The sequence below is a fragment of the Panthera pardus genome, unplaced genomic scaffold (genome assembly GCF_024362965.1).
Source record: "Panthera pardus isolate Hobbes unplaced genomic scaffold, ASM2436296v1 HiC_scaffold_1, whole genome shotgun sequence".
NCBI classification, from domain to species: domain Eukaryota; kingdom Metazoa; phylum Chordata; class Mammalia; order Carnivora; family Felidae; genus Panthera; species Panthera pardus.
This window is the reverse complement of record NW_026526654.1, coordinates 82,308,591-82,332,619: the sequence shown is the minus strand read 5'-3', so window position 1 is coordinate 82,332,619 and position 24,029 is coordinate 82,308,591. Positions and strand designations below refer to the sequence as shown.

At 43.8% G+C, this 24,029-nt stretch overlaps 1 protein-coding gene across 3 annotated transcripts in view; it reads left to right on the top strand.

The window, feature by feature from the left end:
- MTUS2 (microtubule associated scaffold protein 2) overlaps positions 1-24,029 on the top strand; it is a 371,219-nt gene that overhangs the window by 305,607 nt on the left and 41,583 nt on the right. For all 3 annotated transcript variants that reach the window (XM_053900643.1, XM_053900642.1, XM_019447880.2), the window contains one exon: positions 8,903-8,969. In XM_053900643.1, the coding sequence (XP_053756618.1) occupies positions 8,903-8,969 (67 nt within the window). The remainder of the gene's footprint in view (positions 1-8,902; positions 8,970-24,029) is intronic.

Genomic DNA, 24,029 nt, shown 5'->3' with positions numbered 1-24,029 from the left:
CTGGGAGGTTTTGAGACTGTAAATTCACAGGTGCTCATGTGAGGAATTGAGGATTTCCTTTTTTAAGATTGAAAAAAGTCATTATTTTATTTAGCCGTCTGCTTTTCAGGGTACCTTCACAGGCAGTATGCCAAAATCACTTGTTTATTCAGCGGTCACCTATTGGGCCAGGCGTGGGATGCGGAGAGTGTTACGGGATTCCGCTCCAGTCTCCAGCCCCTTTAAATCCCACGGTAAAATCCATCAGTCTGTTCATGAGCTCTAACAATCCCAACATCAACGTTGAAAGAGGCCTGATAAAATTGTTGATAAAGTTGTTTCTGCTTACTTCAGACCAGCCTCATAAACCTTAAAAGAAAAGAAAAAAAAAAAAAAAAAAAGAATTCCTTAGAAGTTTATATGGATACAGGATTTAAAAACTCAATTTTGAGACCCTAATTGTGAACTGTTAAAACATTCCTAATTCTAGTGCAGCTAAAGATGTTCTGAAAAGAGTCAACGGACAATTAAAGATACTTTTAAGTACTAGTTTCAGAGATAGGGCTAAGAGATATAAACCTGAGATGCTTTCTTAGCATATTCATTCACTGGGGGAAACTACAGAATCTTGTCTAGGGTTATTCAATGAATGAAAATGTGTTAGGTGAATAAATGGTTTTTAAAAGGCGATTGTGCTTTATGTATTTTCACCTCTTCAAAAAACCTGTTCATTGACAACATTTCTTGCCGACTCACAGTATTTATAATATCTATCGCCCCGTTATGATGGGGGCTATCAAAGAATTCTCCGAAGGGCACAACCTGACCTGTGGAGTTACCAGTTATTCCTTGGGTTGTACTTTCACCTTTTCCAGAGAAATTACGAACGGGGTAGGCAACAATAACACATGTACAGCAATTAACACATTAGTGCAAGCCTGGAGTGTGAAAGTTACGTGGGACTGGCCGGACCTGTTTCTGGAATCTAGTGAAAGCAGAAATCCCTGCTGGAATCCTAGGCAAGGTTTCTTGGAAAAAATGGAACATGAACCGCACTTTGAGGAAGGGGGTGGAGTTTTAATGAACTGTGTGAGGAGCGGGAATGCAATTCTGAGCAGGGAGTGCATGAGGAAAGGTACTTTAGCCCAGTTTGATGAAAGATGAGCATAAACACAGTAGGAAATCCAAGCATAGAGGGAGTGTGGGGAAATATTTTCCAGGCTGAAAGCCAGACCCACGTTTTTTAACTTGAGTTGCAAGAAAGTAGAAATCCATCTTGGGATTTGAACAGAGAGGCAATCTGTGGAAAGACTCACTCTGTAGGTATTTCGGAAAGGAAAAGTGTGACCCAGAGAGGCCATTGGAACACCCCGATGGATTTCAGAGTCTGTTCACCTGTGGACTCGGCTGGTCCAGGATCAAGCCGGCCGCTCTGCACACACAGAAACTCCTTGCCCTTAACCTTCCAGAGCTAGTCATTCTTAGGAATGTTGAGTTATTGAGAGAAATAAATTAGATGTAAACTAGAACGCCAACTTGTTTTTTAACAGTGAGAAATGCAACTGACAAACAAATGGTAACAAGGCTGATAAATACGTATCTCTTTTCAGAGTCAAAAGTCTAGCTTCGTAAGAGGCTTTGATAAGAATGGAATCTGAGCCAGCAAGTTATGGTCTTTAGGCATTCGGTGGCCTCAGAGCCTATATGTCCACGTCCCATCACCCCTCTAGCTAGAAATGCACTTGAGAAGGCCTGTATGATTGTCACTTGCCTTGGTGTCTTCTAAGGCTCCTTTTTCTCCCTGGACTACAAGTCACTTAGTCTTGCTCGTCCCTTTAGGGGTTACTTTGCATATCTCCACCCTAACCTTACCTGCATTGATGTTAATCTCGAAGGCTGGTTTTATTTACCTTTCCTCTAAATTCTTGGTGGGGGTGGCAGTTAGGAGAAGGCACCTCACTGTTCCTCCCAGGCATCTGGCATCTGACAGTAATAGATTTGGGAAGGTAATAAGAGAAAATCCGAGAAGGTCAAAGAACCTCTGAAGTGATAAATAAATGGATTGAAAATCATGGCACTGGCTAATCTTCCTTTGTTTTGCTTACTCTGAGATCCAGAATTTCCCAGCATTGCGTCTTTGGATTCACATTCCTTCACCTTGGGCCCCATAAGACTCTGTCCTTTCTAGTTGTCAGTTGAAAATCCGGGTGGGTTATGGCATTGAGTTATTAAGTGCGGCTTCTTAGGCAGCTAGATGTTTTGCGATCACAAAAGCACAGGAAAAAGATCAGAATGATGCACTCTGAGTTTATTCCTTCTGATTTCTTTTAAAACAAGACGTGGTTCTGCTTATCTTTCATACAAGTAGACAATGACATGTATTTAAGAATATTAAATGTGAATGATACTTGCCTTGACCAGTCTCTATTAAATTGTACTGCAGAGGAGAAAAGCTGGTAGAAAAACACAGTGGCCTGTGTTAATTATATGTGAAAGAAATAATACTTATTGAAGAAGTCAAAGCATGCCATCAGCACTGCCTTAAAGCCATAATAACTGAAATGAAAAACAAAAGGTCAGTCCACCTCCCAGAGGAATTTTCCACGGAGCTATATTATGAATCTAGCCAAGCTTCACAGTATTAATACTGAAATTGAACGCAGCATTCACAAACGGTGGTATGAAAACAACACAGAAGCCTTGGAGGTGTCACCTTGTGGCTGGTTCATCTTGAAATACAAAAGAACGTATTTCCGTATTAAAACAGGGTTCTGCCATGTAGCATTAAACCCTCACCTGAACTCACAGAGCCATGAGTGAAAAGCAATATTGTTTCTAGGAAGAATGAAAAATTCCTTAACCCCTTTGTGATTTCATGTGCACGTATGTATCTCACTTTGAATTTCCAAAATTCACAATAAAAAGGATCTGGAAGTTTCTTCAAATAGCAGAATTCTGTAGGTTTCGTCTTTAATTCCCTGTATGGTTCTTTTGCTTAGCCTAGCTAAGCAAACCTAGCTTTGCACAGTTGAATTTTTTTTTTTATCTGCATTGACTCCAGGGCAGACTAAAAAGATAGGAAAAATTAGAAATTTGTTGGGAGTCTGTGGACTTACATGTATATATTTTGTAATGTGTGTGTGTGTGTGTCTATTTATTTATTTATTACAATTAATTAATTTATTGCCAAATTACTATTTTGACGGTAGAGTACTGTTCCATTTATCAATTCATTTCTTTTCAACAAATATTTGAGGGCCCAGTACAAACACTCTTTCTTCTGACTCATCATATCAAAGTCACATCATCTTGGGCATATCTGTGTCTTTTTAAAGAAAAATGTGGTGGGGGAAGCAGGAGCTGATCAAAACACTTAGAAACTGCAGTGAAGTTTACAAAATTGTCATCAGTCCCCCTTGTAGCTGATCAAGTGCCCCTTCAGGGTGAATCACAGACCAGAGGCAGCAGCATGGCAAGGAAAAGAGAAGGGCCCATATGATGGGGGTGACACAGGTTCCCGGAAATAGCCTCAGGTGCTTTTTAGGGTCACAGTTCTCTTGGCTCTTGCCTTGGGTGCTCCCACTTTCCTCCTGCTCCTTCTTCCTCTGGTCTCATAGTAACTAGTCTGTTCCTTTGGTTTCCGATTTGAGGGGGAGCTTAGGGAGCTCATGTCCAAGTGTAGAATCACGTGGGTGACGCTAACAAAGAGTGGCATTTTCACTCCCTATTACCACCAAGTTCTCATGGGTGGCATCAACCAGCTGAACAGGTAACTCCCATTGACGAAGCATGTTAAAATGACAGAGTGTGGCAGGCCGGCTTCGGGCTTGGCCACACACATCCAGTTACTTGAAGTCAATGGCATGATTAGCGGTTTGTAGGCTTTGCCAGGTTTGTGTAGCTGGGAGAGATTCATGGTGGCATTCGCCAAGAGTCGCTGAGCACCTTAGCGTGGAGAGCCGTATGTGAGAAGTACAGGCTTCACTGTGCCAGACTTGCAGCGGTGTGTTTAGGGCTAGAGGTAGAGGGGGAGAGTTTGGATGTTTCATGGGGATAGCTCATCTCGGATTCCATCTGTGAATACAGCGTATCGTGCTAAAAAGAGTAGAGAACTCAGTGTGCAAAAGAGAGGTACGTGACCAAATAAAAGAGGTGCATAAGAAGACACAGCTGTTGGTATGGGGCTTGGATGAATGTTCTCCAAGGGTCCATTTCCAGTTAAGCCTGTCATAGAGTAAACAGTAATTTTAGAGGAATGGCCTTTTAGACTTTGCGATTTCTGGACTGCTGTATCACCGGGATCGTTTGGATGGTTAATACTGAGTTCTATTTTTAGACCTTTAGAGTGAAAGCAGGAGCTCGTGCTTGGCACCAGTTAGGAATTTTCCACTCATTCCCCATGTAGGGAAGCACTGATCTCACACTGGGCCGTCAGAGGGGGCCGTGCTCATATTTCAGTCATCCCAACACGTCATCGCGCGGGACTGGCTTAGGTTGGGGAGCGAAGGGGAATCGTGGCCTGAGACCCTTTCAGAGGGAGTCTTTGGGGCCGCCTTCCTCCTGTGTGTTCAACGGAACCTAACGGCCTTGCGAGATCACCTTTGGAATCTGTTGAGCCATGATGGATGGCAGAGTAACTTGAGGCAGGAGGAGAGATGGAAGGTTCCTTGAAGTTCACTTCTTGTGTTAAGGAAGAGAGTTCCTGCAGTCCTGTCGTTGTTGACTCACTCCACTGCAGGGCAGCACTAGTCATTCTGGTTTAGCTTTCAGGAAACAAAGAGTAACTTAATTGAGGCAGAAAATTCGTAAATCAGAAGGGTTGGTATCATTTCAAAAAGAAGCACTTAAGAAGAAAGGACTGTCGCCAACCCACACAGGCTGGCCTTAGCGAGCAGAGCTGGGCTGAGCCAGCATCTTCAGGAGGAGGAACGGATTCACAGGGGTTAGGGATCGCTGATGGGGAAAGCTGAACAGCTACCCTCTCAGAAGTTACAGCCTCAGGCAGGCCATGCTGGAAATGTACTGGCGTGCGGCCAACAAATCCATACCATGGGCAAAGGCAGGTAGTTCCAACGGTGGGATGGGGTGTGAATGCAGCCAGGGAATTTTTTTTATTGAAAAAGTGGTGAGGAGCTGACACTGACCACCGATCAGTGCTCCTATCCAGTCTGAGAACTGGTGCAGTTTGGATCCTGAGGCTGTGTCTGTAATAGACTCTGGCTTCACCGCTTCCCAGCCAGTCGTGCACGGGCGGCTTGCTTAGCCTGGAGCTTCTGTTTCATCCTCCACGCAGGGAAATAGAACCCAGCACCCACCTGACAGCCTCACCTGGAGGACTAAGTGAGGGAAAGGGCCTACCCAGCGCTGTGCCTCACGTTCGCGAAGTGTTTGGAAATGTTCACACTAATATTAATGCTGTCATTAGCTAGACCTTACCAGAGTTTCGTTGTTTACCTTGACACTTAAGCCTTCAGGTTTGTTGCTAATGTTTAACAGCCAGTCTTTCCTCGGTAAGCCATCTGATGACCGTAGTTTGAAACTGCAGTTGGCTTATAGGCTATGCTTGCAAAAGGTTGAGGTCGAGTTGGGTTATCTTCCTTCACTCTTTCCCCGTCACTGTCTCCCCAAATGGAGAGGGTGCAGGGCCTATGGTCTCACCCGTCCCCTTCCTATCTCCCCTTCCATCTCTCTTCTCTTCCCATCTGCTCCCTTTCTTTTCTTGGTCCTTTTCTTTTATTCTCTCACTTGTGTCTCCCCTAAAGCGAAGATGGGTGGGTCCAGCCTGGCTGTCAGTATTAATGGTAGCTTTTCACAACAGTGATTCAGGTCTGAAGGTTGCCCATAATCTTTACCAGAATCAGCACGGTCTCCTCACTGGGCCTCCAAGCCACTCCTTCCCCAAATGTCTCATTCTCCTGTGGCCGGAAAGTGTAGAGTGATTTACTGTGATCTGGGAGATCCCTGGGTAGGACACCGTTCACATCTGCCCAGGGCTTCTTTCCGGGGTGGGGGTGGTGGGTGTTGGGAGCTGAGGGAAGCGTTGGCTCATGTTAGAAATCAGAGTTGGTTTGTGGGGTTTTGTTAAGTTCTGGTTGTTCACTGCCTACCCTCATCTAAGTCTTTGCATCTGTCAGCACTCTGACTGTGAATACTTTAATAATGCTATTTTGAGACTGATAAGTACAGTACAGTTAACCCTTGAAGAACCAGGGATTGGGGTGCTCAACTCCTGCACAGTAGAAAATCTGTGAATAACTTGTGACTCCCCAAAAACTTGACCGCGAATAACCCACTGTGGACCAGAAGCCTTACTAAGAACAGTTGATTAACACGTGTTGTATATCGTATTATGTGCTATGTTCTTATAATAAACTAGGGAAAATAAATTCTTATTTAAAAAATCACAAGGAAGAGAAGATACATTTACAGTACTATACTGTATTTATTGAAAACAATTCGAGGGGCGCCTGGGTGGCTCAGTCGGTTGAGCGTCCGACTCTTGATTTCAGCTCAGGTCATGATCCCAGGGTTAAGGGAGGATGAAGCCTTACATCGGGCTCTGTGCCGGGCATGGAACCTGCTTGAGGCACTCTCTCTCTCTCTCTCTCTCTCTCTCTCTCTCTCTCTCTCCCCCCCCCCCACTCTTGCTGTCTGTCTCTCTAAAATAAATAAAATTTAAAACAATTTTTAAAAAAGAAAAAAAATTGGAGTGGGAGTGGACACACCCAGTTCAAATCAATGTTGGTCAAGGGTCAGCTTTACTTCACTTCTCTGGCTGTGCTTAGGAACTGAGGATTAAAAATTATTATTCATATATATATATATATATATATATATTTTTTTTTTTTAAGTAATCTCTACACCCAACGTGGGGCTTGAACTTAACCTCGAGATCAAGAGTTTCATGCTCTACCAACTGAGCCAGCCAGGTGTTTCTTGATAGGAGAAACAAGTTAATTTTTTCACTAGTTTAAGATCCTTTCAGGGTGAATACAGAAAGCTAGCCACTCTGGAATTCCAGGCTTTCTTAATTTGTAGTAACACGTTGAAAGTCAGCCGGCCACATTATGCTGTGTTAGAGCAAGCAGGGAATCCCTGTGGTCTATCTGATTAGAACGCTTCCCCAGGTATCTAGACTTCGAACTGAGAACAGAATCAGGGCAGAGCCAGGAAGGTATTTTCAAAAAGCAAAACAAAGCAAAGAATAGAGCATAAGAATATGCCATATTCCTAAACACATTTAGATCGTTAATGTGGATAAGACCCTAGTATCTATAGGATATTAGTCAGTTGCAAATAAAATGAAAGAAAAGACTTCTAAGAACGACTAACACTTATAAAGAGCTTGCCAAGTGCCAGGCTGCATATATTACTTCTAATTACTAATTGCTTTGCATATATTAATTTCTTCAACCCTCTTTATAACCCTGTGCAGCGGGCCTGGCATAGAGGCAGCATCCCTTAGTGATTAGGAAACTATCTATTCTCGGGTGTGATTGCTAGACTTCAGATTTAGGGAAGGCAAGGATGCGGAGGGCTGGGATGGAAGGAGAGAGCTTTATGAATAAAATGGGGGCCCACCATCCCTCAAAGGATGCGTTATTGCTACATTATTCTTAAAAGAACCATGAGCTAATCCTTGTTGATGCCTGTGACTAAAATAGCTGTCAGTGTATCACACAAATAGAGTTTTATTTGGGTACGATGAAATTATGACATTGTGTAGCAAATGCCCGTTGGATGACCTGAGACCGTCCGTCCCATCAACCCAAAGTAGCACACGTGTTACCTAGATCTGCGTGTTACCACCACCCCGCCCCCATTTTTTCCTTTTTTTTAATTGAGTTTTTTCTCTTCATGGCGAGTTTCGTGACTTCTTTCATCCTTGAGGTAGGTTAACAGGTTCTTTGGAGGTGCTGTAATCAAAGTCAAAGGAGGTTAATCAAGAAAGAACATTCACAAGACCCTGATGATATTCACGCTAGAGATCTGGTACAATTTTTAGCTTCAACTCCCTTTTTGGAAATGTTTGCTTTGGGAGCACATTCTAACCAAATGAAGAGACTTTCTTTGAAGGCCTACATTTTTGGTATCTCTAATGGGAAGAGAACTGATACAGCACACCTTTTCTAGTTATTATTAGTCACAATAAAATCATAACAAATGTAGCTATTTCTGGTGACTCAACCCAGATTACAAAGTCAGCATATCTTCAGGTACCTCTTGGTTTCATGTCATAGAATACATATGATCTGAAAACAACTCAGGGGCCGTGTGGTTACAAAGGGTGTCCTTTGCCCTTAATAGTACCTCACGTGGGACTTTTCGTCTTGTTCCTTCTAGTGATGCACACAGTGGAACAAAAAAACTTGGAAACCTTAAGTTTTGGTGTTGATCTCATTACAAAAAAAAAAAAAATGTTTCACGTTAAGCTTTCTGCTCGTTACTTATTCGGTAGCCGACCACGTACATATGGACAGAAGGCTACGTGTAAGGAGACAGTTGGTAAAATTAGCATTCGCCCGTCAGAAGAAGGTGGTGTGGATGTTTTCATGCTCAAAAATCTCATACTAGTGATAATAATTAACGGTGTGTAATAATACGTAACAGCTGATTACCATGCAGGGCATAGACGTGCAAAGAAGGGATTGTAGGTTGATGTGTAAACGGTGCAGTAGAGTGAAAAGCGCGAGCGGGGTGTTATTATTAGATTGCGAGCTTTGTGATTTGAGTGTGATACAAATGAATGAGTCGGACTTGGCTTTGTAATTTTTTTTTCTATGCTTATATAATGAGAAAATTATCTCCTTAAGGGCTAGACTCATAAATATTTGCTTAATATGATTCATTAATTAAACATGTCACAGGGGCTTATCTGGCGTAAAACTAGGGGACTCTCGGTATCCGTTTTGTTTTTTTTCAGAATGAAAGTGCCCTTGTGAAAGAAAAAGAGCTGTCAATCGAACTTGCAAACGTCAGGGATGAAGTTGGTAAGTAGGGCATGGAAAATGAGGAACGCCAAGAATGTCTTTTCCTGATACCTGTGAATGTGCAACAAAAGCAGTTACGTCTCACGTAATCAGCCAGGGCAGAGCTGCCTGGAAAAATGAAGCATCTCACCCAGCACAGTGGTGCGTTGGTGTGGCCTTGCAGGGAGCCATAATTTTTACAGCTCTGTTGTTACAAAGACAGCTTCGTAACAGTTCACTAATCTGGCCTCGACTCCGCTCTTCGCAGATGGCGGCACATACATCCGTCTGCGTTGTGAGCTGTGACCACAGCCCCTCCGTCTCGGTACCCCCGGGCAGGCAGAGCTCCCAAGGAAGCAGCACAGCTTTGCTGGGTAACATGAGGCGCTCTCTGCACTAGATCTCTGCAGACATTCCAAGGCTTCCTGCCACCACAGGCCTCGCCATGAAACACTCTGTGATATAGAACAAGACCAGAAACACAAGCCTGGGTGGATTAAATATGCTGGGGTCTGTGTTGAAATTCCCACTCACCTTTGGCCAATGAAATGGTAGAGCTCAGTCTGAACATGGAGACCTGGCAAGTGATGGGATGATCCCCAGACCGGGGGGTGTCATGGAGACGGGTGGGCTTCCACACTCTAGGCCAAAGATCAGAGCACGTATTCTCCACGTTCCAATTTCTCGATCTCAGTTCTCTCTTGAGGTTCCGTTACTGTGTTTCCTCAGGAATCAGTCAGCAAAGGGAACGTCAGCCTGGCCTATTCCCCTCGGCCTGCTGTCTTCTCTTTACAATGAGTGTATCTCCTCCATCCATTGGGGTCCTGGGGGCAGCCTGCCAAGTGCCGGTGGGGCTCCCTCCATGAGTGAGGGGACTTGGACGGTCCCGGCCATCCTTGGCAGGTGGCACAGCACCTTTCGTTCCGGCCAGCCACGCAGAGAGGCTGTGGCTGGTCCTTCCGGCAAATAGCCGTGCGAATAGGCGTGGAAGCTGAAGACCAGACTTCCCTGGGGAACATGAGTGCCGAGGATGTGCAGCGAACTGCAGAGTGATTTCCAGACACGGTACCCCCATCACCCCTCTCTATTTTTTCCTTTTTGTTTAACTGAGTTGTTGTTTTTTTTCCTTCCCTGCGAGTTTTGTGACTTCTTTCATCACTGAGGTAGGTCAACAGTGGGCTTTTCTCCCCTCTAAGGCCCCTGGGGGAAAGCAGTAAATAACGGTCCCTCCTTCCCAGCCTCACCTGTGAGTGGTCCGGAGCAGCAAGGTGGCCCCGTGCCCCTGGCCATCCCCGGATGAGGAACCCAGTGCATGAACCCAGGTGTAGGTTTCCCGAGAGAGGTCTGCCAAGAGCAGCAATGGCAGAACTTATAGAGAAGCTCTTGGGAAGCCGAGGGCCACAAGTGTGCGTGAAATGAATGGGTTTTTAAGCTGGTTTTGTTTTTTTTTTGTTTTTTTTTTTTTTTTTTTGAGAGAGCACAAATGCAGGCAGAGGGAGAGGGAGACAGAATCTTAAGCAGGCTCCGTGCTCAGTGCGGAGCCCAATGTGGGGCTTGATCTCATGTCCGTGAGATCGTGACCTGAACTGAAATCAAGCATCAGACGCTTAACCGACTGAGCCACCCAGGCATCCCAAATGGATGAGTTTTTAGATTGTTCTGAGAGTGAATGGTTCTGAGCATGGACTTTGCAGACCAATGACACGGGTTCAGGTAGGGCCAGTTGGCTAACCTCTCTGTCCCTCAGGTGTCCTTTCTTAAAAAGGAAAGTCGGTTAAAGAAGATAATGCTGATAACGCAGCCCGAGGAGGAGACTCTCCTAGTAAGGTGTGCAGCACCTTGAATCAGAAAATAGAGGACAAAATCTTCCATTGTAGCCTGAATTCCTCCCCGGAGGGATGTCTGCACCCCCGTGGGCAAGCTTTGGATCTGGGGTGTGCACCCTGACCCAACTAGGTAGGGCATGCCGAATCCAACCCCGCTTCCCTCTGCCCTTTCCTGAAGCTTCTGAACGCAGCAGGAACCACGCAAGGATTGCGCTGAGTTTTTGTGTTTCGGTGTTATTTGAGGTCTGCATTCGTGCTAAGAATAGAACCAGAAGTCATTTGCCAAATGAATAAACCGCGGGGTGAGGGGAGAGGGCGGAAGGCCTTGGTAGCCCCAGGGCCGGGGCCATGACGCCCAGCACTGAGCCCAGCGGATGTTTTAGCAGTGAGCACCTGAGCCACTGCAGAGCCTTCGTTTGGGAGAAGGCGACACTACACTGTGGGGGGATCTACTATTAACTGTAAAGGCCACAAGTTCTGCCCGGCTTAGCGTGGCCGGCAAGGAACACCCTTAAAGGGAAAAGAGAATTAAGCTTATAAAGCTGACTTTTGAGTGATTGTCTAGAAAGAGAGATGGGCGATCCTATCTCCTTCCCAGCATCCCTACCCTCATTTAGACCCCTGTCATCGGAGTCAGATGAGGGCTTCTGGAGCTGGGAGCTATGAGGGGCCGTGAGGGGCAGGGTGGGGGTGGGGGGAGCTAGAATTTGCACATGTGAATTCAGACATGGAAGAGGAAGACGCTGCGAAAATCAGAAGAGTTTAGCAGCATTTACTGTATATCCCCAGAACAGGGCTGGCCAGTTCCCCAAATCTAAAACCTACTGCTCAAACTTTTCATATGTGTTAAAATGCTGCCCTGGAATCTACCCGTATCTGCTGGTAGGCAGCCATCCGTTGTTTACATCCTTGCTATGAAGAAATGCAATCAAAGGCTTCTAGCATCTAGCCAGAATCACCTTGACCGGGGGTTCTCAGCCCTGGTGCATATTAGAATCACCTGCAGTGCTTTTTAAACTAACAGTTCCCAGGACCTCTAAGGCAACAGAATCAAAATATTTGAGGTTGGGGCCTAGGCTTTTCTTCTTCTTCTTCTAAGTGTTTGTTCATTTTTGAGAGAAGAGAGCATGAGCGAGGGAGGGGCAGAGAGAGGGGGACAGAGGATCTGAAGCGGGCTCTGTGCTGACAACAGCCAGCCCTATGCGGGGCTTGAACTCACGAACCATGAGATCATGACCTGAGCTGAAGTCAGACACTCAACGGACTGGAGCCACTAGGCTTTTTTTAAATTTATTTCCCAGATGTTCATGAAGTACAGTGAAATTTGAGAACCAATGAACTACATTGAAGGAGTGAGGATTTGGATTTGGGTCAAGGACAGGGAGGGGGGCGGTAGGGAATTTGGGGTAGGTCTGGGAGGATGGGGTCCCCTAGTCGAGCTCTGTGGGCAGCCTGAGGGCCTCGGGAGAGAAGCCCAGGAGGGAGGGGAAAGGGTGCAGAAAGGAAAGATGCAGAGGACATATCCCACCTGCTCTGACATTCCCCATGGAGTTGGCCTGGCTCCCAGAAGAAGGGAAGGAATATCATCTTCCTTCCTTCACCTCGGCCTGTCAGGCTGTAGGGCTGTCAGTCTCTGAGTCCGCTCCCAGCTGGGTTAGACGGGCTTTCGGGAACCGACCACAGAAACTAATCCCCTGGTGTATTTGCTGACACACTTCATATTTACAATACGTTCCCAACTGGGACATGTCTGGTGAAGGAGCTATAGCAGAATCTTGTAGAAGGTGTATTACCCCAGTCAGAGATTTTGATGTGTGTTACCCACGCCGACAGAGGATTCTGATTATAATCATTTTTAAGTAGAACTTGCTGGCAGTTGATTTCAAGGTAAACTCTGAGACCATCTCCTACCGAGCACCTACTGATGCCTGTTGGCCCACCGCACGTGCACTGGGCCAACAGATGCCGTGACTGTCTTCCGGCATTAACCGTTCTGCACATCTGTGGAAGGAAAACTATTTTTTTTTTCCCCTCTCCACGTATCAGAAAAACAATTCACAATGGTCATTTAATAGTGATAAAACATTTAACCATGGCGGCACACTAGAATAAGCCACTCCTCTCCTTTGAGCACTTAGATTTGCCCCAGTTTTTTGCTATTATTTGCAGTATTATGCAAATTGCTTTTTTCCTCTTGTGTCATTTTCTTGGAAATCTAGTCTCAGAGTGTGGACAGATTTTGGATAGAAATTCACATTTGTTCTAAATTCATCTGTATGTGAAAGATCCTTGATTTTTACTCTATAAATCAAGACACAAGATGATGGTGGCTTTCATCTCAGTGTAGACAAAGAAGAAATTCCATCACTATTCCTCTCTCCCTTCCTCCCTTCCCATCCCTTTCTATCTCTCTCTCTCTCTCTCTCTCTCTCTCTCTCACACACACACACACACACACACACACACACACACGCACCTGAGAAGAGACACATAATACCCAATTATGTACCAGGGTGCAGTTTGGGATAGAGCGTTTTGTGGTCCAGGAGTCAAGTCCTTGGGGAGTGGCTAAAATTGCCATCATCTGTGTTACACCATATGTGGATGTGGAGACAGGGATCTCTGGTCATCCTCTTGAAAGCTTCTCATGCTTGACTCTTACCTTGTGTTTGGAGTTGACTCTTACCTTGTGTTTGGAGTTGGCCTTAATTGGGTCTGTCCTTGGAAAAGCCAAGCTACAATGATTGTGGGATGAAGGGCATTTTAGATCCCCAGGGGACCAGAAACCACCACATCCACGGGGAGGAGGAGTCAAGATGCTAGAAATAGATATAATATTTGATTTTTTAATCACGTTTTTTAAAAATTTCCAGAAAATGTAGTTCTGAAAATATGAGCCTCAACTTTTGGATAGAGTGACATTCTCCAAATTTGGAAGTCAGGTATTGAATTATTGAAGGGTCCTGCTTATATCTGTAAATGCTGAAATGGGTTTATATGACGTTCCTCCTCCTAGACGCAGGTTATTTTCTTTTGAGACCTTAGGCTTCGAGTTGTTGATGACCATCAAGTGGATGTTTATGGTTCTCTGTCCAGCAAAGCTGCCTTATTAGGAACACTGAGCCTTAAAAATGTATGAATTTAAAAAAATAATTCATAATTCATAAATAATAATGTATGAATTTAAATCTGAATTAGATGAGCTCCAGCAGAGGAAAAAAACATATGCAGTGCATAGCTGTATCTAAATGGAGCCTTCTGGTTCACACTCCCAGGTGCACTGATGCTCTCCCAGCCAGACCCGTCCCAAGCCAGACGCACGCATTTTATCTTTCTGCAAACCTCAGACTTGCGATGGGCTTTGCTTTTTTCTCTCTCTCGAACTCTTTAAAAAATACTTAACATGAAATAAAGTCTTAAGACAGCGAGCGGCATTTAACAAGGCAATCATTCTGGCAGAGTTTCTCAGGTATTATACAGAAAGCTAAATTATTAAATCCACATTTTGAGTATTGAAATCAAATATTGTTGAAATCAAATCACATTCAGCTTATTGAAACAAAGCAAAGAAAACCCAAAAACCTGGATATTTTCTATAATATCCAAAAAGAGATACTAAAGAATTGTGAGAACTTTGAGATATATATCTATCTATCTCTATATATATATGTTTGTGACAGTAAGCACTAAATTGTTATTTATTATGCTCTTAAGTTCCTCACTAGAATAAAATGTTCAATTTCATCTCATTTATAACTAGCAACACACACATACATATACACACCACTGGAAGGGTATTTGTGAGATGATTTTACCTTTCAAGGTTATATATAAAATGGCTTCTAGTTTTATGACCATAAGACCTTATGTTTATATAGTACTTGTACCTACCAAGCTCTGTTATATGATATGTCTTATTTATTTATTCAGATGACTGAATGAAGTAGGTGTTGGTATCTTTATTTTACAGGAAATTGGGGTTCTGAAGGATTAAGGGACTCCCCTAAGTGCATACAGCTGGTTTGGGCAGAGTCAGGTCTTAGGCCCAAACCTGGAATTCTACATACAGTGTGTAAGTTCACCATGGCTTCCCCACCCCCACCACCATTTCTTTTCTTTTCTTTTTTTTTTCTGGTAATTTCTAATTTGAAAAATCAGATAAAGTAAAATAGCTGCTTCTCCCAATTCCGTACTTTCCCACAAAACCATGATAGACGTTAGTATGAATCTGTCTAAACATGGATGACAGTGTAATTAATTACATAACACAGTGTGATGGTAATTGGCCCTAGGCTATATCCGTTAGGATTGAGTTCAGGACAAATAACAGATTCCGCCCCCGCCCCCCAAATTATAACTTAATCAAAGTAGAGTTTTATTTCTCTCATGTAGAAGAGAGGTGGGCACCCAGGGACAGGTGGGTCAGCTCTCTTTGGGGGAAAGTCCCAGGATTTACACTTCGGTTTATATCTCATTGGCCAGAACGAAGTTCCAAGGCAAACCTTGCCATGACACAGACTGGGAAATGTGCTCTTTATTTTTTCTTGGTGACCTTGCCCAAATATTACTCTATCACTACGAAAGAAGGGGAGAGTGTATATTGGGGGTTGTTAGCCAGCCTGTGCTATGGGACCCCCATTGCCTCCGTCAAGAAGATGGAGAGAACAGTCCTGTCACAGCAGGCGAGTGAGAACAGAGGAATCTAGCATAGTATTTGGCAGAATAGTGGGGGCTCAGTGTGTTATAATTACCTTACATGTCAGATTGGATTCTGTCTGCCTTCCTCGCACAGCTTTAAAAAGACCCAAGTCAAAATGCAAAACCAAGAAGATATCTCAGAAAAAATAACTAATCTCGGGATCACAAAAATATAATGCACACTTTCTGATTTATAAAAATATCTCTTCTAAGTACACCAATTAAAAGACAGTTTTGTCAGATTGGATAAAAAGAAAAAAGTAAGGCGCAGATACGTGCGGCTTAAAAGAAACCTTCAAATATAAAGACATAAATGACTTCAAAGAAAAACGGGAGGAGCGCCTGGGTGGCTCAGTCTGTTGAGCACCTGCGTCTTGATTTTGGCTCAGGTCATGATCCCAGGGTCGTAGGATCAAGCCCTGTGTCTGGCCCCATGCCAAACATGGGGTCTGCTTAGGATTTTCTCTCTCTCTCTCTCTCTCTCTCTCTCTCTCTCTCTCTCTCTGCCTCTCTCTCTGTCTTTCCCAAAAATAAATAAATAAACTTTAAAAATGAAAGTAAAAGGATGGGGGAAAGATAGGCTCCGCTAACACCAATGAAGAGAAAATTAGAGTGTTGAAGTATCTATCTTAATATCACACAAAGTAACCTTCAGACCAATAGTATTATCAGGAGATAGTGATAAGGGAGTTAGCTCACCAAGAACACATAATAATAGTAAATATCTATGTACTTAACAATAGAGCTTCAAATAACATGCAACCAACATGGGTAAAACTGAAAGGAGACAGAAACAAATCCACATGTAAGCTTAGAGACTTCCCTCTTCTCTCAGTATCATTAGAACAAGGAGGCAGAAAATCAGTAGGGATACAGAAAACCTGAATAACGCTGTCAACCACCTTGACCTAACTGACCTTAATAGCACATTCCATCTGACAAGCAGAATATACGTTCTTTTCAAATTCACATGGAATACTGAGCAACATAGAATATATTCAAAATGTTAACATAAACAACCTTAACAAGTAGAACCATAAACAAAGCCTTAACAAGTAGAATCGAAACCACACAAAATGTTCTGGACTATAACTGAAGCAGACTGTGAACCAAACACGAAGATATCCAGGAAAACTCCAAACATTTAGAAATTAAACAGCGTACTTCGAAACAACCCACGGGTCAGAGAGAAAGCCACAGAGTAAATTAGAAAATGTGTTGAACCGAATGAAAATAAAAATCCAACATATGAAAATCTTTGGGATGCAAAGTTCCCTCTGAACCGCAGGGTTGGGATCTTGTTAAATTTGCTTGACAACTTGGAGGAGACCCGGTGTGTGCTGTCACTGTCCTCAGCTCTCTGGTGGGGAGATGAGTGTATTTGAAAGAAGGTTTGATCTAGTAAATTTAATCTGCTGTCAGAAATTTGAGCATGACCGTCTAGCTTCGCATGTACTACCTTGTCTGCAAGTTGGACCCCACTCAGCATGACTGGGTTCTGGAATTACACACCCCTCCTATAGGGAGATGACATTAGTTCTGAGCTGGGAAAAATTCAGACCAGTAATGCCAGCTGCCATGGTTAGATTTTATTCCAGTGAATGTCATTGTAGTTTTCTATCCCAGACAGGTGCCTTACCGATGCACAGTCTGTTTGTGACTCCCTAAAATGTATACTATTTTATGAATAAAGGTAATTTTCTTTCCTGGTATGTGCTAATATTTTTCAATCTGTGGGCGTCATCCTCAGCTAAGCTGAACTGACTGACTCAAATAGATCAGGATACCGTAAACGACCCTGTGGGCAAGCGGCTTCTTGAAATTCAGAATCTGCTGTTGCCATGTGTCTGTAAATGTAAAATGTAAGAGAAAGCTAATATTTAGAAATCTAATATTTAAGGTGGGGTATGGTTTACAAAGCCCTTTCATTTATTATTTAATTTGATCCTGACTAGGAGGTAGTAAGGTAGATAATCCCACCACTGTTTTAACAGTGAGTAAACATTGCCTATACAAAGTAAAAGCAACCCCAATCCCATAACTGTGCAGAATAACAGAGCTGGGTCCTCTTGTCTTATCATGATGATAGCACGCTGGCTTTGTGTTGTAAGATCTCAACTGATATCGAGGGAAGATAATTTAAAAGACAACAACAACAGCAAAAAAAAAAACCAAGAGAAAGACATGACCTGCTGTAGCTTTAACCTGAAAATTGCTGAAGAGCATTTTGCAAAATATGTGTTTTAAATGATAGTCACATACAAATTGGGTGATCATAATCGCTTCCCACTTGTGAATTTCTCATACATGGACTCTCTCTTCTTTTTCTTTGTGTCTTGTACCCTGGCTCAGGGCTTAGCATGGTCAGTGTGGACCATTCACTGCTTCATTTTATGAATTTGACTGTACCCAGGAGAGGTGCCCATTAGCGTGCCAGGAGTAGAAGAGGAATGTGGCGAGGTCTCTGACTTTGGGGAACCCCTGTGCATTGGAAAGACAGACATAAGCAGCTAATTAAAATCCAGTGTAATGAGTAAGGTGCTCGAGGTGTGGGAACTCAGAACAGGGGTTGTAACCCGGGCAGGGATCCAGGAAAGGCTTTTAGGGGTAAAACAGCTGAGCTGTGTTAAAGGAAATGAAGGAGTCAGTGAAGAAGTGATTCTTCCATATACCTAATCAATTACAGGAACAGCATTAATGCACCATTCACTCGGTCTCTCCTTTGGGAAATGGGAAAAATAGTGAAGACAGTTAGGTTTTCCATGTGGCCATCCCCAAGAAAAGGAATGAGTTTGTGTTTATGAAACTCTTAAAGTTATTTGTGTAAAAAGTGTTTGTTTGGGATATAAAACTCAAGTGATTTGCCTTTCACAGATTTTTTTTTTAACGTTTGATTTTTCTTGTCTAGTGCCACAATGAATTCTCATTTATTCAAATAACCACAAATGTCACCAGGGCAACCTTCAGGTATTCAAGAGTACTGTCAATCTATTTGCTTAATTTGGCAGTTTATTTAAACAAAGTAAGATAGGGGCGCCTGGGTGGCTCAGTCGGTTAAGCGGCCGACTTCGGCTCAGGTCACGATCTCGCGGTCCTTGAGTTCAAGCCCCACATCGGGTTCTGTGCTGACAGCTCAGAGCCTGGAGCCTGTTTCACATTCTGTGTCTCCCTCTCTCTCTGACCCTCCCCCATTCATGCTCTGTCTCTCTCTGTCTCAAAAATAAATAAACGTTAAAAATAAAAATTAAAAAAAAATAAACAAAGTAATATATACATTGCAGTATATTGCATACTTATGATTCAGGTCACTCTTTTTGATCAGAATTGCACTTTTTCAGCCAGGTTTTGGGGAAGTTAATTTTGGTGAAGAAGAGGAAAGCCAGACCAATTCAGCCCTACAAGCAACCATGTAAAGACTTACTAGGTTTCAGTAATAATGAACCAGATCCTGATCTCAGATCTCCTTAACACAACAGTCTTTAAAAAACAAAACAAAACAAAACAAAACAAAACAGGGGTGCCTGGCTGGCTCATTTGGTTGAGTGTCTGACTCTTGATTTCGGCTCAGGTCATGATCCCAGGGTTGTTGGATTAAGCCCCGTGTAGAGCTCCACACTGAGCATAGAGCTTGTTTAAGATTCTCTCTCCCCCCTCCCCCCGCCCTTCTCTCCTACTTGTGCTCTCTCTCTCTCCCTAAAATAAAATAATAAGTAAGTAAATAAATAACAAAACAAAACAACCAACAACAGCTAGTGATAAGGAATGTGGTCGGAGTTTCGCTAATCAGAATGATGGTTCCAGGCGGAGGGACCCGGCTGGCAGCTGAGTCCGGGCGGTTACCTTGGTGGATCTACTTGGCACAGTTGTTTTGTTTCCTTTGTTAGTACACCAAGAAGGGCTCTGACTTTCAAGGAAGTGCTTTTAACTAAGTTCACTAGAGCTTGATACGAAAATAAAAATGCCAATTTGTCAGTTGACGATGACAAATCTATCCCCCCACAGGCAGATCTATCTAGAAAGCTAAAATTCTAATCAGAACACTGCATGCTGGACCAAACTCGATGTGCTGTAGATAATAATGGCGTCTTGGCTGAGATAGCCTTGGGCAGTCATCTCCATGACTTGCGCTTTTCTGGGACCTCAGTTCTTAGAACCTCTTCCCGTGGGAGCAGACGGAGCCTCTTAGCATCCCTTGGGTGCTTGTCTGGACTTTTGCCTCCAGCCACAGTACGGTACTGGGCTTCCCACTATACACAGCTATAGGACAGACAAAATATATGAGGCACCTGTTTCCAAACATTGAGCAATAGACGCTACAGACCTGTGGTCCTTGGGAAAAGGGAAGCATACTAAGTGGACCCCACATTAGCCCCAGCTTTCTGCCTGGGGCCACTTCCCAGACCACGGCACAGAGAGGTGCTCCAGGTCGCGGCCACCATCTTGCTAAGCTGAACGAGCAGATGCCAAAATTGAAGGGGTTGGAAATTGTGGGGCTGAGCCTGGTGAGGAGTAAGCTGAGCCTGGTGAGGAGTAAGCTGAGCGGAGGAGGGCCCCAGGAATTTGTGCCGGATTTCCCTTGTGTTTTTAGATGAAGGGTGGGCTGTGTGCACAGGGAAGTCTGGCAGAGGACGGCTACTACAGGGCTGGGAGCTGAATGGGGGTACCAGAGGCTGCGGGGTGCTGGGAGACATTGGAGCTCCAGCCCAGAGAGGGTGGGGAGATCTCTTGAGCAATCCGTTGATCCCTGAGAACAGCCAGGCGTTAGGAGTAAGGGCCATGACCTAGTTGGAGTAAGGGTCTCTCTAGGACCAAAGACAGACTGAAATTGACCCACACTAACAAGAGTGAAAACGAGCCTGACAGAATCAATGGAGTCTGGTAGTTTACCTGCCGGCAAACAAAGCTCAACATCATCAAGGAAGCTCCTTAGAACATATTATCCATTATGTTGAACATATATATATTTTTAAATTAGACATACAAAGAAGCAGGACCCATAATCAAGGAAAATACTAGTCAATAGAAATGGGCATTGAAATAACTCAGGTGTTAGAATTAGCAGATCTAGCAGATAAGAAATTTTAAAAACTATTATAAACGTATTCAAGCATTTCTAGAAAAAGAAGAATGTAATAAGTAAACTGGTAGGGAAACATAACAGAGAAATGAAAATGATAAAAAAGAACCAAACGGAGGGGCGCCTGGGTGACTCAGTCAGTTAAGCATCCGACTTTGGCTCAGGTCATGATCTTATGGTCCATGAGTTTGAGCCCCACGTCAGGCTCTGTGCTGACAGCTCAGAGCTTGGAGCCTGCTTCAGATTCTGTCTCCCTCTCTCTCTGCCCCTCCCCTGCCCATGCTCTGTCTCTCAAAAATAAATGAACATTAAAAAAAAAAAAAAAAAAAAGAACCAAATGGAAACATTAGAACCCAAAAGTATAAGCTCTGAAATGAAAAAGTCACTGGATAGGCCTCACAGCACATTGGAGACTGCAGGAAAAAGTGTCAGTAAATTGAAGAGAATCAGGAGATATTATCAAGAGAATCAGGAGATATTATCGAGTCAGAAGAACAGAGAGAAAGATTGAAACTAAGAACAGAATGTGCATGACAAGTGGGTAACAGGTGTGTAGTTGGATTGGCAAAAGGGAATAGAGAAAGAGAGAAATTGGGAAGAAAAAATACTTGAAGAAATGGTGGGCGTAGACATCCTAAATTTGATTTTAAAGAGCAACCCACAGGGCTCCTGGGTGGCTCAGTCGGTTAAGTGTCCGACTTCGGCTCAGGTCATGATCTTGTGGTCTGTGGGTTCGAGCCTTGTGTCGGGCTCTGTGCTGACAACTCAGAGCCTGATGCCTGCTTTGGATTCTGTGTCTCCCTCTCTCTCTGACCCTCCCCCGCTCATGCTCTGTCTCTCTCTCTCTCTGTCAAAAATAAATAAACATTTATATATATATATATATATATATATATATATATATATATATATATATATTTTATATTATATATAAACCCACGGACCCAAGAAGCTCACTGAACCCCAGACGGGATCAATACAAATAAATCACACCTAAGCACATACTAGTCATCTACTGAACACCAGGGATAAAAAGAAAATGTTGAAGGCAATCAGATAAAGGCACACGTTACATACAGGGGAACGAGGTTACGAACAACAGGTAACCTCATCAGAAACACACAGAGGCCAGAAGGCACTGGACTGACATTTATAAAGTGCCAGAAAAAGGCGGGGGGGGGGGGGGGGGGGAGGGGCAGAAACCCATTCAACCCAGAATTTTATATCCAGAGAAATCGTCCTTTAAAAATCATAGAAATTTGGATGTACACGCCTGAAGTCAGGCTATCAAGAGGGTAAATATGTGGAGAAACGTAGAAGACCGTTCATTTCGTTGTTTTTAAACTTTTTATTTTCAAATGTTCAGTTTGATGACGTCTTGCTATGAATACGTTCACAGACTCAAAACGAGATCTAGGACATTTACCCTCCTTCCAGAAAGTTTCTCCATGGCTCTTGCCACTCAGTCCACCCCTCCCCTCTACAGCAACCACTCAGTCATTTCTGTCGGCATAGATTAGTGTCGTTTGCTCTGGGATTTCACACAAATGAGACGAGACATTTTATACCCTACCGTGTATCCGGGGGCTTTTGCTCCACACGAGAGATGCACCCACATGGCTGAGTGAATCGGTAGTGTGTTCCTTTCTGTTGTTTGCCGTGTTTCATTTGCAGGAGCACGCCACAACGAATCTGCCCTTTTGTCTGCTGAAGGACATTTGGGTTGACTTTCGCTCTTACAAATAAGGCTGTTAGGAAGATCCCGGCACGATCTTTTGTTGTCGTTTTCTCAGATAAGTTCCTACGTTCTAAATTACTGGGTCATAGGACAGATGTGCGTGTAACTTTGGGAGAAAGTGCCAAGCAGTTCTCCAGATGCTTGTGCCATTTTGCGCTACACTCAGCAGTGTGTGAGTTCCAATTCCCCCGCCACCTGCCAACATTTGATCTTCTTACTAATTCTGAGTGATCCTGTTGTTGGTTGAGTCATTGCAATAGACGGGAAGACTCTCTCATCATGGTCGTAATTTCCATTTCCCCATCACCAATGATGTTGAGCACTTTTTGTGCGCTAATCGGCTATTGGGATATCTTTCCTGGGGTGCTGGTTGCCCATTTTGTAGCGAGCTGTCTTCTTACCGAATGGCAGCCACCCCCTTGGCCGGGGCACACGGGCCCTCTCAAGGTTACCACGGCCCTCCTGGCCCACCCCTCATTTGTGTTTGTGACCTGTCTTCTAAATTGCAACCCTTCCAGGTTGACTCAGGATGGTCTACCGTCATGAATAGGAAAAACGGAACACAAATCTATTGCTAAGATATAAAGCATTTTAAAGTGCTGTCTTCTTCTGCAGTTGTTCCCAGCAGGGGTGAGTTCGCAAAGGGCTTCCCCTGTCACGTGGATGCGGTGTCATGGCAGAAACGGCAGCGAGAGGGACCAGAAGGTGCTAGATGGATACACACAGTGCCTGGGAAAGGCTAAAAGTGTGGGACTCCTTCCTGACATGTATTCAACATTTGTAGAGTCAGATCAGGGGATAAACTGATTTTTTCTTAATAAAAACTGTTCACCAGAACATCCATCGTACGTAATGTAATTCCACTGCCTTTTCTTCAAGTCAACGATCTGAACAAAAACTGAGAACGGTGTTTCCTGCTTGGCTGTAACATTATTCTCTTCTGTGATGTTCTAACTCAGATTGCTTCTTAGGGGCCATTTTAAAGCACTTTAGGGGCCCCGGGGTGGCTCAATCGGTTAAGCGTCAGACTCGGTTTCTGCTCAGGTCAGGATCTCATGGTTTTGTGAGCTCAAGCCCCACATCAGGCTCTGTGCTAACAGTGCAGAGCCTGCTTGGGATTCTCTCTCTCTCCCTCGCTCTCTGCCCCTCCCCCACTCACACTGTCTCTCTCTCTCTCTCTCTCAAATCAACTTAAAAAAAATTTTTTTGTGAAGCACTTTATTTTTTTTTATGTTCTGTCCTGTTATTTTGTTTATTTTTTTAAAATAGAATTTATTGTCAAATTGGCTAACATACGGTGTGTAAAGTGTGCTCTTGGTTTCTGGGGTAGATTCCCACGGTTCATTGCTTACACACAACACCCAGTGCTCATCCCAACAGGTGCCCTCCTCCATGCCCATCACCCACTTTCCCCTCTCCCCCACCCCCCATCAACCCTCAGTTTGTTCTCTGTGTTTGAGAGTCTCTTGTGGTTTGCCTCCCTCCCTCTCTGTTTGAAACTATTTTTTCCCCTTCCCTTCCCCCATGGTCTTCTGCTAAGTTTCTCAAGATCCACATATGAGTGAAAACATATGATATCTGTCCTTCTCTGACTGACTTATTTCACTCAGCATAATACCTTCCAGTTCCATCCACGTTGCTGCAAATGGCCAGATTTCATTCTTTCTCATGGCCAAGTAGTATTTCATTGTATATATAAACCACATCTTTATCCATTCGTCAGTTGATGGACATTTAGGCTC